A 16,764-nucleotide genomic window follows, 5' to 3' on the forward strand; every position below is an offset into this window, starting at 1 on the left:
ACGAGCTTCTTTCGGACAAGCGTTACAACCAGACCATGCCGGAGACGGTGGCGCTCTTCTCACACACCGACGTGCTCGTCACTGTTCATGGAGCGAATACTTGGGCGACTATGTTCATGCCACGCCGTGCTGCTGTGATCGAGATATACGGCCCCTGCGGCCCCGGGACTTGGATCGACAACGTCGCGAGAGCTCTCGATCTTAAGCACGACACGACGTCGAATCCATGGCGAGACAAGGTGGCCTCTCCTCTGGCTGGAAACACCACCCAGTGTGAGGGAGCTATACAAACTCCAGACTTCACCTTGGATACGATCAAGCTGGACGAGGCCATCGCAAAGTTGGCGCTGCCTACGGGGCCCTTGGATCGGATTCCACTGCACTGGTTATACGACTGGAAGAAACGAGCGTACGCTACTCACTTGGTGGAGGGGTGACTAATCAAAGACGAGTTCTTTCGTGGTTTTCCTGAAAACAGCCATTCTTTCAATAAAGTTAACATCCAGATCTCAGGAAACGTTACCCATCGAAGTAGCTCTAGGAAGAACACTCAAAAAGAAAAGTGTGAGAGAGCATGAAAAAAACCAGAGTGTTCACAGGCACCACACGCTGTCACCAACAAAAAAAGAGCAAAAACACCGTCACCTCTTTACTGGAAGAAAAGGAAAACATGCCTGGACTTTTCGAAAGAAATTCTTTTTTTCTTTCTTTGATCAGCTGTTAACGCAGCGGTAGAGACCACTGCTCAACACGAGTAAAGCACCGGTTGCGAAGTGTCAGTGCTTCGGGGGAGCGATAGATGCCGCCCGACGAGAAATGGCTCGTGCATGACGATATATGCTGCGTTGAGGCTGCACGGAACGCAAAGTTAGAGAACACTCAAAGTTCATGGATATGGCTTCTCTACTCACGTATCAATGTCGGGTGGCGTCAAGGGATCGAAAACCTCGTTGTTAGGATCATACATTGCATACGGATCGCCCTGGCAGTGGCAGAGAAAAACTTAAATCAAGCAAGAACAATGTTTTTCGCATTTACCGGTTGCATATAGCCTCCGTATCCTTGGTAGCCTTGATATCCAGCATAACTATACGTAGAGTCTTGGCCTTGTGTGTATCCATAGCCATCGTATCCATATCCATAATAGCCCTGAGATGGATCACCACCCCATCCAGCGGGATACTGTCAGAGAAAAATTCTTTAGAAGTAAAAACACCGAAGAAGAAAAAGAAAAACATCTGAGAAACCTGTTTATTTGCGGTTCTCCCCCACGACAATCTGATAGCTTGCTGCCTGATCATGGTACCATGAAGTTTTCCTAATGCTTCCTCGGCGCACGATCTGACAAACGAGTACACGATTTTCTCTCAATACAAAGCTTGCAAGTGTCGGCAGTGCTACCTGTGAGTAAACTGGACAAATCCACAGCCTTTCCCCGGAGGTATCTTGACATAAACAAGCTCGCCAAACTCACCAAAAGTTTTCTGGAGCTCCTCCTCGGACACTGCAGGGTCCAGACCCCCAACAAATATCTACCAGAAATAAAAGAGAGGAAGCATTAGAAAAGTGCAAGAGAGAAAAATTCTGCTGGACTCACGGTTGTGTTGTTCGGATCATTGTCGTTTGGCACATTCTGTAGAGGTGAAGTTGCAAAAGTGGTCACTGAAAAGAGAGAGACGAAGAAAAAAGCTGTGAGCTACGTTGATAGAAAACGAAGAAACTCTCACCTTTTTGTGGAGCTGGCGCGCTCGGGATCAAAGCCTTCTTCGGAGTAGCGGCATTAATCCGCATGGGACGGCTGGAGCAGTAGATCCCATTCATCTCGGACATGGCCCGGACCCTCTCCGAGTCGTCGGCAAAGCGGACGAATCCATAGCCTTTGGAGCGCCCTGTGGCGACATCAGTGACGACTTTAGCACCTCTAACAGACGGGTACCGCGTTCTAAACGTCTCCTGGAGCATATAGTCGGTCACGTCGGGTGCCAGGTCGCCGACGAAGATGGAGTTCTCGGGGCCTCCCTCGGGGCGGCGCTCGCCAATCCCAAAGTAGGCCCAGTTGAGGCGGAAGAGCTGCTCGGTCTGCGGCATCTGGGTGCCCGTGAACGCCGTCAGCACCCTCTCGGCGCATGCATGCGACGCAAACTCCACGAATCCATACCCCTCGGGGAAGCCCGACGCCTTGTTCCTGATGATCTTGGCGCTCACCAGCTGCTAGAGCAAGAATGCCGAGCGACGCGGTGCCACAAGCGCCAAGAAGAGCGAAGGATTTAGCAAAGGAAAGAAAGGGAAAACGAAAGAAAGAAGGCGATCGATGCATTCTTACCTCGCCAGTGCTGCTGAAGATGGAATTGAGGTAGCTCTCATCCATCCAGTACTGGAGATCGCCTACCCACAGCGTCTTCATGTCGATCGGCGGCTGCTGGCTCCATTGCTGCGCGCTCGCGTCGGGCGAATGCATCTCACTGACTGACCTAAAAGCACCCCTTGACCTAAAACGTTCAAACCAAACGAGAAATAGGGAAACGGAAATGAAAAATGCACTATCTTTTTACATAGAGATGAGAAATAACTTATTGAAAATAGATATTTAGTAAAGAAAAATAAATAAATAAATATTAATTTACTTAATTAATCTATTAATTAATATAATATATAAACCATTTATTTAGGACTGTCTTGTTTAAGCAAGAGTCTAAACCCTAATTAATATATCTATTAATCACTCACATTGGTGAAAGGAAGGGATAATAGAACAAAGTTTTTTTAGCATGTTTTCCTTGATGTTCAAGATTATGCCTTTGTTTTTATTCTTTTGTTCTAGATTTATGTTAGCTTTTCACTAGATCTAGGATTGCAGCTATTAAATCTATTATTCCTTTTCAATCTTTATTATATTTTCTTCTTATGTCATACCATGTCATCATTAATCAAGAAATATATCACTTAAGGCTATTAATGGTACTCCATTAGATCAAAGTTTTGATATTGTGAGGTGTGATTATATTAGTATTTTAGCCAACCTTGGTATGTTGCTATTATCATTTTCCATGGGATGTGATTATATACCATTTTTTATTCTTGGTGTTTTATTGTTTTTTATTGATGTTGAGCATGATCATGAGTCTTAATAGTACTCAACTGAGGAAATGCACTCAATTTAAAACTCTAGTAAAAGTGACTTAACTTTTTGAATTGGGAATATTCAACACTAAAATTGATCAAAGACTCCAATAAAACAAAAGAAATATTATTTGCTTTATATATATGTTTAGCATTTAAATTAGTATAAAGAAAACGCAAAATACTCAACTTAACAGCAGACTATGAATGAAAATTATAAAAGTCATAAATACTCAACATGCTAGGAAAAGAAAATGATATAGAAGAGGAAGAAAAAAAAAACACATGAGAAAAAAAAAGGTTAGAAAACACATTAATTGCAAAGTTATGAATGGAAAATGTTTAAGATTGAGCTTATGGGAAAATAATGTATATGAACTCAAGTGGATTGTTGACATTAACAAATTGCTTCAGAGCTATAATGATAAATTGAAGATTTCATGGAATAAGTGTCAATCTTTAAATTTGCTATATGATTCTTTATTTTTATCTTTTGCATTTTTATTTTACTATTACTATTAAGGAGTTCTTTCATTCACTTGAGAATGTGGAGATTTCCTTTAATTTTCTTATCTCAAATGTTGAGTTTAATATTTAGAATGTTGAGCGTGTAAATACTTATCTATATTTAACTGTTGTATTTTATAATCTCCTATTATCCAATTTTTTTGCTTGGATAGAGTTTCTTATAATAAAAGGTCCCTTATTAAACTTTAAAAACTTATGTGAAATAGATTTTTTTTAGCTAAAAAAAAACCAAAATAATCATTATATGCCTCTATTATTTACTATGTTTTTCAAGAATTTTTCAGCTTCTTTCATATCTTAAAACAGCTTCACATCCAAAAAAACACATAAAAAAAACTCTTAACTCTATAAACTTAATAAAAAAAATTTAATTGTGTTTTACAACCAACTCCTTTATATATTGCAACTTAGTATAACAAGTGTTAAAATGCTTCATATTTCATTATGCAACTATCTATTCAGGTGTGCCTAAAAAATATATAAAATTCCCATTTAGAAATGTTTATATTAGAACTTTACAAAAGAAAATAAAACCTTTTTTTCTCTTAATTAAAAGTTAGTGTGGATAGCATATATTTTTGGAAGTATTTTAAAACTTGCTATATTAAAATTTTAAATGCTTTCTTAGGTTTTGTGTCACATTCTTTGATATTCTTTAAAAAAATTTAAAAGGTTTTAATTCCAATTTTGGTAATCTTTAAGGCTATATTAGTTGCAAAAGTGTTTAATTGAGTACAGAATATGTTTGTATTACCCTTTAAAACACTCTAAGTATTTTATGTGTGTATTTTGATGATTTAAAGCCATAGTTAGTTGCCAGTAAAACACATAATAAACCCTATTAATCACCATTTTCTTAATAACATTTAGTGTTTTATGAGCTTTATTTGTAGGAAAATGTAAAATCATTTCATTTCCTACTTCTAGCATTTTCTAATTGAATGTTCCTTTAAACTTGAATTATTTTTGATTTTGAAGCCCAAAATTCAATTAAATTTGAGAGCATAAAGCAAAAAATTACACATCCAAATAAGACACACTTTTTCTGCTAGTCAGTCTGCTATATTAATTCTAAAGTGTTTAATCTAGCACACAAAATACATATGAGGATGAAGAGACTGTTGATGATGTCATTTTAAAACAAGAGCCAAATTAAGAGTTCAAAATGACATAATGAGGTGAATAGACTTAATGTATAGCTTGACTTGGATATAGAACTTGTAAGAACACACATAGCAAAAAAAACCAATCTATCTACAAACATCTATATTCCATTGCATTAACTTCCAAATCAGTTTAAGAATTTTATATGTGTATTTTCATTGGACTTGAGATTTAAAGCCAACCACATAATTAACTTTATTAATCACAATTTCTTTAATGACATTTAATATTTCATAAGTTTATTCGTAAAAAAATGCAAAATCATCTCATTTCCCCTTTAACCTTTTTTCTACTTGAATATTCCTTTAAAAACATAAATTATTTTTGTTTTCAAAGCTCAAGATTCAATTAGATCTGGGAGCATAAATAAATCATTTCACATCCAAATAAAACACACTTTTTCTACTAACTAGTCTGTATTTTACATATTATTTTTGTCCATTACATTAATGAGATATTAGACAGATTAAGCAACAACAATATTTGCATCATCTTGCATTTAAACTATTAAATAGGTCTATATAAAATTTGTAAATAGGTACAAATGATATATGAGGTTTTTCCATGATTGAAAATGCATCATATATTAACACTAAATAAAAAAGAAATGCCCAACTAAATAAATATACTCATTATTTGAGAGTTTAGGGCAAACACAAATATAAAGGATTTTTGCTAGAGGCTTAAATGGAAGATTTGAATAATAAAAAATTTAAAAGAAAAAAGTACAACATATTCACAAAGCTTCAAAATGATCCAATAGTGAATATTGAAGATCTATAGCTTAAAAGTTTTGATGAATTTCAAATTTTATATATCATTTACAAAAAATAAAAAGGGAAGGAAACAACATTTAGAGAAGCTCGTTAAGAAAGAATGAAACACTATTAGAATAATAAAGTAACACTTTAAAGGAAACATTTGGAAACAATTCGATTAACATTTGGAAAATAGAGGTAATATTTGGAAAGAAAAGTAACACATTTGGAAAAAATGTAAACAACTCTTGGATGAAGGGAATATTTAGAGAGGATGTAACAGAAGTAACACTTGATAAATATGCAATAATACTTGGATGGAGTTAACATTTGGTGAAGATATAACATTTGGTGGCAATATAAGGATAGAGATAATACTAGGATGCAACATATCTGAAACAAAAATTTAAAGTAACATTTGGTGGTAACACTTGAAATAATACTAAAATGCAACACTTGAAGCAAAACTTGGAGGCAATATTAGAATGTAACACTTGAAAGAAGCAATACTTAAAGTAATAGATAGAGGTGAATTAGTGTTGCATGTGTAGGGGATTTATATGTTTCCTCTTTCATACTAGATTTGGAAGAGGTTTGTGATATTTCTCTAGTCCCTATAATAAAACATTATCAACTTTAAAATAATAAGGTTATGGCAAAATTAATAATTTCACAACTCTCAACACATTATATAAATAAAAATGTTCTAAAGGACATTTCTTGTTCTAACAATTTAAATATTTACTACATGCCATAATAGGGATGTTTGTTAGAACATAAAATAAGATGTTTGCAAAAAAAGTATCCTTATCACTTTTTTAAATTTGTACTCTGTGATTTCTAGCTAGTAAATGTTAGGTTTATTAGAATTTTAAAATTATTAAATTTGAAATAAGATTCTATGTAAAGCCAAATAACCAAATAACTATTGATATAAATTTTTTGTATATAAACTAGAGACTTGCTTCTTTTTTAGAATATATTCTTGAGGGGTCAGACAGTATTTGGCACGATTTTGATATATTAGTGGCCTAATATGAGGAGGAGGGTACCCCACCAACTAAAGCAGCATAGAGTTTGGGTTTAAACCCAAATCGGACACAGGACAAAGAGTGATATAACCCTTGTTTTGCATTGCTTACATAGTTAAATATACATTCTAACCACTATCTCTATACATTTGGAACCTACCCACACACATACACACACTTTGGGAGCCACTCTTGATATTAGGAGTTAGTTTCTGGGACAAGTGAGAAAACTTACTAAATTTAGAATAATGCTGTAAGCTCCTAAGTTTGGACTTCCCAGGAGGTCATCCAACCCAGTACTATTCAAACCCAAGGACACTTAACCCCATGTATCCCAAGACCCTTAACCAATTGGAAAAGGGAGTGCACTCTTGTTCATGGGCCCTTTCCTTCTATATTTGAACCCTTATGGATTGTCTCTTGAGTTGTTCTCTTTGATTGCTTACAATCAACCATGCTTCTTTGCAAGTTCACACCTTCGTGAATGAAAGCTGAGAGCCGTAGCTCTCCTGAGAGCCCCGCTCTCTTGACACCCTACCCCTCGGGTCGAGCCCAACAGGAGCAAACTGGACCAGCCAAATGTCAATTAACATGTGGTGTGATTCTTCTAGCCAACCAACAAAGTCGGACCCGAGACCTCTCTGATACTAAATGTAAGCTCAAGTTTGGACTTCCCGGGAGGTCACCCAACCCAATACTATTCAAACACAATGATGCTTAACCCTATGTATCCTAAGACCCTTAACCAATTGGAAAAGAGGGTGCACTCTTGTTCATGGGCCCTTTCCCTTTATCGTCTCTTGAGTCGTTCCCTTTGGTTGCTTACAAGTGCTAGATCATGAGTTTGAAAACAAGAACAACATCATAAGGTTTAAGACACTCTCTACATTCTATAGATATGTTTTTTGAGTAGATCTAAACACTTACCATAAATAGTAGTTGAATCTAAAATGGAACTAACACATAAGGCATAATAGTGAAAGTGTTTGGCAGACATGGTAAGTTATCATGTAGCAATATTAAGGGACTAAACTTAATATGCTAGGATTCTTGCGAAACTAGTGCAAGACAGAGCAAAAGAAAATTAAAAGCTAAGTTGAAAATGCTTAGCAAGAAACACATAGAAGTTCCTACTATATGTCCATCTGGGTAAGTATAGATGCTAAGCTTAGTTTACTAACAGTTGGATAAAAGGGGCTAATGAAGGGAATCAGTAGTATCGATCTCTTGCCATTATGGCAGTAAAAAGAGTGTTCGTAAGGATTAGCTGACAAATATATTTTGATACCTGAAGTCACATTCACAACAAATACATACAAATGTTTGTGGGTTTTAGTGTTAGTAATTTTAACTCTTGCCATCTTTCTTTCCAGGGTTCAACGGCTAAGAGATACAACAATTATCTCATTACATAATGCAATTAAACCACACAAAAGAAGGAAAGAAAGGATAATGAAGATAGTGATTATGAGTTAGAGATAAACACAATGATAGAGGGCACAATAAAAAGTGTTGATAAAAATGTAGGGCAAGGAGTATATGTATTCCTATGTTCCTCGCATTTTGTAAAGTCTAAACATGTGTAAGAAGGAAAGTCTTGAATGGCAATTGTGTACTCTCCATCTTCTATTTTGATTATATACTCTTTTACAAGCGTAATGATATACTTCATAAAGAGAATCTCACACTCAAGTGTTTAAGCCAAGTTTATTTAACCTTGCTTCTGCTTGAAAAGGGTACCAATAAATTTAACTACCTTACCTTTTCTTGCTAACCTCTTATGCATTTATATGGGAATAATCTGGCTTTGTCACTCATGTCTCCAACTTTCCTCTCAAGATTGAAACCAAATTTCTTAAGGTTTTCAATCTCATCCGAGATAAGCACAACCCTATTAGCAACTGCCCATTCTTTAGGTACTACATCAGAAACCATGGCTCAACAAATGCAAGGTGAAATCAAAATATAATAACTATAATAGTAGTCAATAGTAAAATAATAAAGCTTTACAAAAGATAGATTCTCATGAATTTTATCTTTTTTAAACGACTCAATCTAATAAAAACTTTTAACTTAGATATTACATATTTCAATATTTTAAAGTTTGTTAGAACCTTCATTTCTTTTATTTAGATTTCCTTTGTAAAACTTCTAGTTGATTCTGTTGGCTTGAGTTTATTTATGTTGAGTTGAGCTCACATGAGCTCAACTCAATTTTATCACTTGGCAAAACTTGGACTTTTTTGAGGATGAGCTAGCACACTTATCTCATGTGGGAGGCAAAATAACATGCTTTAGCCTTAAGTTCACTTCATTTGGATCTAAGAGTTTGAGTTACATCATGATTAGACATCATTTTGGCACTAGAGACACATTGGTGGTGGAATGCTCTATGGTGGGTTTCACATGTTATAAAGTATAATAGATGACTTCAAGTTTTATGGTGGAGTCACTTAAGAGGCAAATAGCCCAAGAGCTACATTGGGTATTCATGCTCGTACTTTCACTAGTTTCATTTTGTAAGAGTGCTCTCTCAATGTTTTATTTAGTCCCTATAGGACATTGAGGAATATACATATACATTTTAACAAATGTGGGGAATTTTACCAAACATTTCCACCAGCTTGATCTTTGTCAAATCTGTCATAAAGAGACTAATATGTAGAAAAATTATTGGTTCTAACATTTCATCTATAACCTTTCCACCATCAATAATGAAAAATACTGTTTCCAACAAATTTCTCACCTATTTAGTTATTTTGTCTATGTCCTCTTTTTTTGGATAAGTGACTCAAGCTTTATTGGATCATGGAGGAATGTGAAAATGAAAGAAGTGTATAAGACATTAGTTAGCATGTGAGAAAATACCTGATATAGGATAAGGCATACAAGTTTTTTGGCACCAACTCCTAATCCCAATTCTACATCTTTCACAGCTTCTATATCGTGAGGGGCTTAGATGTTTATCTCTAGCATTTGTATCTTCTATATGTATATCTTCAATGACACCCTATTCCATGCAAGTTGTTGTTCATCTCCTAGAGCTTTTGACTTGTCATTGTTGGCATCATAGCCTAAATGCCTAGTAGGGCATTTGCTGAATGGCAGCCTAATGCCATAAATCGAAAAACGATGCAAGTGCCAAAACTCATTTGCCACACCCAAAAGGCCCTGAGTTTCTATCCAATACGTATTTTTGAAACCACTTCTACAACTTCTACAAACTGTTCTCACCCCATGTATCACACCATTTCAACAAGAGGAAATGTTGGATATGGAAACTCGTTGGGCTCACTCAAGGGATCTGCCAAATTCTTGCAAACAAACTACAAATCAAATTTCCTATCTCCATGGAAAGTTTAGGATTTTTTTATCCATGGAAGAGAAGCTTATATGGAGTGGCCAGCAAGCACCCTCTCACTGGTGTCAAGGGAAGAGCATCTAATCAACTTCATAGGCTTCATAACACTACTGCCGTTGTCAAAAGCCCACCTAGTGGTTGTGGATACACTTGCTGTCTCCAAGATGTCATAGTGTAACCATAATTGTGCAAGAATTCATAAACATTATATCATAAGTACACATCTAATTTTATCAACATACTAAATATTGCAAATCTTGTTTTCCTTTTGCCTTTTTGTCTTTATATCTCAACCTCCTCCACCCAAAAAGTTTAGTAGCAAGTGTGTGGATTTGCAAGGTTTTCTCTAGATTTGATCTTCAAGCTTCAGCCCAAAGTGTTATCCCACACCCAAGTTTCAAATTAGCATAATCAGTACTTTGTTGGAGGCTACAACATTTTTGTGGTTCTTCACTCTTCTTGAACCTCTACTTGTCCAAGGACAACATGACTACTTATTTTGATGATATTGATTGGGTTTGTTCTGCCATAATCAAGATCTATTGTTTGATATATGGAACCTAGTCTGCCTTCACCTATGTCATGGAATTCCATCTTCTTGTATTGGACATTGTGGTCATGAATAAATTCTCAATGATAGTGTTTGTGTTGGCCTGTAGGAGGATGTTAAGGATTTTCTTATCACTATGGATGATCCTGTGGATCTTCAGAATACTGTCAACAAAGTTGTGCATGTGGACAAATTGACTCTTATGGTGTTAAGAAAGTTATCAACCACTACCTACATCTAGTTTGCTTGTACTTGCACCTACATGCTCTCCTATACCTACTAGACTTGTGCCTATGATGACATTTCACAATTTAGTCCCCTCTTGTATGTGGAACATCAGCATCAATGGTTTGTGGTTATATTGTGGATCCATGTCTCTATCAAAACTAATAGGCAAAGAACACAAGACTATAATGAAAGACAAGAGAAAGTTAGCAAGAAAACACAAGAAGATCAGCCCAAGACTAGTGTTGATTCAATTCAAAGGTTTATATAAGTCTAAATTTTGCTATCACAACCATTAAAAATAGTGTGTGCCATTTGATTAACACAACCTGCAAATAAGTGAGTCTAGAACCTGTGGTTAGGACCCACTTGACTTGTCAACATATAGCTTGGCCTACCACCTAAGCCCAGCCTATCAACCGTCTAAGCCAGAGCATGAGGCAGTGCCTAAGACTAAGCCTGAGCCACAATCCCTGGTCTTATCAAGGTTTTATTTCATCATCATTTACAAGCCTAGGAAGTAGTTAGTATATTACATGTATTATCTTAATGTTCCTATTTGGCTCTAAAGCTTGGTAAATCTACATTTGACTAGTAGAATCAAGTTCTTCTTAGTTTTAAATGACTTCAAGTTATTATCAAGAATCCTAGCTATGGCCTATCTCAGCCTCAAGAAAGTTCAAGATATTATTCTCATGGTCAAACTCACATTCAGCCTCAAGCATTAGTTATGATAGGATGTTTTGGACTTAGTTATACATAGAGTGTGCTTACTATAATTATCGAAAGTGGTGGCTGATCTATTTCTCAAATTTTAAAAGAAACACTATTTCTCAAATTAAATAAATATCTCCAAACAATGATAAATGCATAAATTATTATATTTTTTGTATGCTTTTTATTGTTTGGAACTGTATCTTCAATAATACAGTTTAAATAAAAAAGAATGAAAAAAACTAAATTAGTATTTGCATCATCTTAAATCATGTGAAACTTATATACAAGATAATAAAAAAAAAACTTAATTGATTTTAAGCAATATTGATGTATAGTAAGAAAAACTTAAAGCAAGAATTGACTATAATGTTAATTATATTACCTGAATGTTCAAAAAAGTTCATAGTGTCACATTTTACAAAAAATACATCCTACTACTCAAATACCATTTAGCCATTATTGACAAAAAAATGACTAATGGAGTCAATCACTCAATTTCACCTAATTTACAAAAAATGATCCCACAAGTGAGAAGCCAAAAGCATTAACCCTCATGAGCAACAAACCAAACTTGTTAGTAAGGTTTAAATAAACTATTGTCAATAAGTAATTAAAATTGTTTATATGGTCATGCCTTTTAACATAAATTAAGAATATCAGGAGTTGCATGTGACCAGTCAATAGTAGTTACATTATGATTAGAGATATCATTATACACATAAAGTTTTGAAGCCACTTTAACTATATTGGCCCAAACTTGAAGATGAATATGATGGATTATATCAAAATCATAGATAAAGATTTTTTAAAGACAATGATTTATTGGTTAATAAATATTAAATTAGAACACTAAAGTATTCCAAATAAGTTATCACCTGGAAAACACAAAGTATAAAAACCATTAGAATCAAGCTTGAACTACCAAATATCAAAGATAAAATGCTAAACAATTTATAAAAAAAACTAGAAAGACACAAAATATTATTACTCAATAATAAAAATGCTTTCTAATGTATTGTCCAAAGAAAATAACATCCCAATTTATCATAACCAACCTTAGTAATAATTAACATATTATAATGAATGTCTAAGGGCTAACCTCATTCATGTTAACTATCATATTAGACAATTTAAATAAATCTAAATCAATAATACTAATTAATTAAAGTTGTTAAACTAAGTGTTAGCAATATTTTATTAGTATCTCAAACCAAAAAGATCAATTCAAATCAAACCACAAAGGATATGTGTCAAGACAAAAAGGTAAAAGTCATTAAAGAAAATAACTAACTATAATGAAGATTATCAATCATCCCATTAATAGATATGTACAATTATTGTTGAAGAATAATCCACCATTCCAAAGAATGATAAATCTTCTATTATTAACAATTATTAAAACCTCTAATAACAATAGCCCGACCCCCAACCTAAAGAGTTTTTGCTTGCTTTTCCTTACAAGAGAATACAACCCAATCAACTACTATTAACAAACATTATGGCAAACAAGGATGCGAAGGGTTTTGGGATACTCAAAAGGATCAAGTTTCAAACTAGATTGTTTATAAGCCATCTTTAGGTGGTGTATAACTCATAATATAGTATATATTCTATACTAGGTTGTGATTTAAACATTCTCTAAGCATTTATAGAAAATAATATATTGAATTCAATACACATATGAGATTTTAAAACTCATATGAGTATATTTATTTAGCAACCTTCTAGTGCTATAGATTTAGGAGTGTAAGTGTTTTTTATAATGAACTTTCCTTCATAAAAATGGCCTCCTATAATTTGAGGATAATGGATAACACACAAAGCTATCCACACACAATCTAACAAACTAAATGTTGCTAATCATAGTCAAAAAGTAATGGAGATCATGATAGTAAACTTCAGTAGTGAGAGGGGGAACACTTTAAAAAACCAAAACCCTAACTCACTCTCTAGCTAATTGTGCAAGAGTTAAGAAAGTTATGACCCAATTGCATAGCACTAGTGAGAAAATCACAAGTTCACACTCTCTCTATGTATTGAATATTGTCATCATAAATTCTTAGAACCTTGGGCATCCATAAGTATTCTTTTAAAGTAATTGATAGATTCAGTGAAGGATAAAGGTATCTACTATGGGACTATAGTACAGGAAAGATTAATAGATTTAATATGAAAATGGAGGTTAATTGGCTTAGTAAAGGTTATTAGTAAATAGTTCATAAGGAAGGAGGGTGCATATAACATATGTGATCACAGAATGAGAATTGGATATATTGTCAGTGTAGATCCTTAAAACCCCTTTTTAGTTGGTTTAAGAGGAGAGAGATAGAGTGTGCTACATATGTTAACACATACATATAAGCTTAAATATAAATTTATGCAAATGGTATATCTCAATCCATTTTATAAGCCCAAATGAAAACTTATACAATCTAATATGAAAAAGTAACCAAGCCCAAGCACAAATTTGTGCAAATGATACATTTCAATCTACCTTATGAGCCCAAGTGAAAGCTCATACAATCTAATATAAAAAAGTAACCAAAATCCATACTTAAAGGACTATAACAATTAAATATACACCCACTATCCTTATTATACATTTGTACATTTAGAACCCCCCACAGCACCCTCTAACCCCCCACCCCTTGACCCCAAATCCTAGAAGTTAGTCTCTAAGACAATCACAAAAACTTATTAAGTATAGAATGATGCTAGATTGCAAATTTGAGAGCGGGAATAACACCTTCATGTTTAGAACAATCTCTAAATTCTCTAAATCTGCTCAATTAGTAAATCTAAACACTTTTTATAAATAGCTAATAGGACCAAATGAAACCAACATATAGGGGAATGATAGCAAGAGTGTCTTAGCAAACATAATAAACTATCATATAGTGAGTATTGATGGACTAATTTTAATATTGCAGTGGATTTTGTCAAGCCAGTGCAAGATAGAGCCAAAAAGAACTAATGAACCAGGTCAAATACAAATGTTAAATCATGTTTATTAACACTTGAATAAAAGGGATTGAAAAAGGGTCCAATAGTATCAACTTTTTGCTATTGTGGCAATAAGGAAAGAATATCTAAAAAGACTCCTAATAGTAACTTTTGATACCTGCAATCATGTAACATTCTATCACTTAAGATATCACCTAAATATAAAGCTCTAAAATCTATAAATTGCAACTAAATACTTAGCAATACATTATGATTATGTAAAGGAATCAAAAGAAAAATAAAAAAATCAATGAGAAAGTATACATATGCAATTGAAGCTCTAGATATAATTGTGGCATTTAGGTTATGATATAGAGATTTAAAGAGAACTAAAAGAAATCAATGCTATAAAGAGGAAGGCAACTATAAAAAAGCTTTACCCTTTTCTTAAAGAAATTAATAATGTGCTTAGAATATTTTTAGCTCTAATGAGGGATTACACATAATTTTTAGTGTGATTTAGAGTGTTTTTGAGAGCATTGATTATAGTTCACAATTGGCCACTAGCAACAGGGCATCCATGAGCAATCCTATGAAGGATAAATTGATTTTACACCATCTTTCTGTCCAAAAAATTAAAAAAACTTAAAGAAGTCAAATTTGGTGGAATATTTAAAGTTTTAGCTAAGCTATTGCATAGAACTTGAAACTCCTATGGGACCACTAACCTATAAAATATAGTTGTTGACAACTATGATAAACCTAAAGCTATAGCATTCAATTGATGAATGAATTGTGATTTTATATACAATTGTTAATTGCTTAAACTAACTTTGAAACTGTAACTCTAAACTAAAACAAGGGACTTCGAGGGCAAACTTAATCTCCTAAATATCACTGCAGTAAATGATAAATTCCACTTTTATGTTTACCTTTCAATTAGCCTCTATAAACTCACAAAAACTTATTTTATGTCTTCTTTTTAGTCAACTTTCAAGACCTATATTAACTCACACAACTTTTATTTTGTTTAGCATTGCATATAAAAAGTCAAAATTACTCCATTCATCCTCTTTATACCTTTTTATCCCCTCCTCAAAAATAAAAACGTTTTGAAGTGTTAATTCCATTTGGACTCATTATACTCATTTTCATTTTCATTTATATTCATCATCACTCTTATTATATTTGTTTAAATTCATTACATTCATCTCACTTCACAATTTATATCATCAATTCTTGGTCTAGTACTGTATTTGCTGAAAAACAAAGTTTGAAGTGTTGCGCCAAAAAAGAGAATATATGAAAAATTAATTATAGAAGAAAAAAAGTAGATAAAATGTCATTAGAAAAGGAATTTTTAGCAATTGTCAAGATGAAAATAAAAAAATAAAAAGAAAGAAATGTGAATTCCTTTACATGCACTCTTAACAAGTTGTGAAATTGAGAATAAAGATTAGATCCTGCTCAATTACTTATATTTCTACTTCTCAACTGAAGTGTCTTTTTTTATTGTTATTGTGCTGTGATGTCTCTGGCCTTGGCCGGCTCCATCAGCTTTTGCGCATCCTCAACCCTGCCGAGCTTGATCAAGCTCTCGGAAAGGATCCTAAACGTCTCCGGGTTTGGCACCGCGCCGCTCTTCCTCGTCGCCTCAAACACCGCATAAGCCTGGTCGATGTTTCCCGTCTTGCAAAGCCCTCCAACGAAGCTCACGCAGCTCACGGGATCCAGCAAGAACTTCTTCTCCCTCATCTGCTTGTAAACCTCCAGAGCTTCGTCCAGCTTCGTCGCTCGAGACAGTCCCGCGATGAGGATGCGATACGTGCAAGTATCGGCCGCGAGACCTTTGGTTCCCATCTCCGCGACGAGCTCGTTCGCTCGGCCCAGCTTCCCCAGCTTGCAAAACCCGTCGATGAGCGTGTTGAAAGTCACAATCGTTGGCTGCAAGCCTGCGCCGCCGGACATCTCCCTGTAGAGCTTTTCGGCCTCGTCCATGCTGCCCCTCTTGCAGTAGCCGGCGATGAGCGAGTTGTAGGCCACCGCGTCCGGGGGAATGCACGCTTGAGTCATCTTCTCGAAGAGCTCCCTGGCTTGGATCACCTTCTCGGCCCGGCAAAGCCCCGCGATGAGAGTCGTGTAAGTGTACTTGTTTGGCTTGCATCCGGCCTCGAGCATGCTGCCGAAGACTTCCAAGGCCTTCTCCAGTTCCCCCGTCCGGCACAGCCCGTGGATGAGCGTGCTGAAAGTGATCACGTTTGGGACGTAGCCAGCAGCTCGCATCGCCTCGAAGAGCTTGCAGCCTTCTTCCACCCTTCTGGCTTTGCATACCGCGTCGAGCAGCGTGTTGTAAGTCACCACGTCCGG

The 16,764-nt window shown here is 35.0% G+C and overlaps 1 protein-coding gene and 1 pseudogene across 1 annotated transcript in view; both read right to left on the minus strand.

Moving 5' to 3' along the window:
- Positions 1 to 696: 696 nt before the first annotated feature.
- LOC9648551 lies at positions 697 to 2,467 on the minus strand (annotated as a pseudogene).
- Positions 2,468 to 15,817: 13,350 nt separating this feature from the next.
- LOC9648552 (pentatricopeptide repeat-containing protein At1g09900) overlaps positions 15,818 to 16,764 on the minus strand; it is a 2,774-nt gene continuing 1,827 nt past the window's right edge. Inside the window, exon 2 of the mRNA XM_024689902.1 lies at positions 15,818 to 16,764. Within this exon, the coding sequence (XP_024545670.1) occupies positions 15,913 to 16,764 (852 nt within the window). The 3' untranslated portion in view covers positions 15,818 to 15,912.

This window comes from Selaginella moellendorffii, unplaced genomic scaffold (assembly GCF_000143415.4).
Source record: "Selaginella moellendorffii unplaced genomic scaffold, v1.0 SELMOscaffold_64, whole genome shotgun sequence".
Lineage (NCBI taxonomy): Eukaryota > Viridiplantae > Streptophyta > Lycopodiopsida > Selaginellales > Selaginellaceae > Selaginella > Selaginella moellendorffii.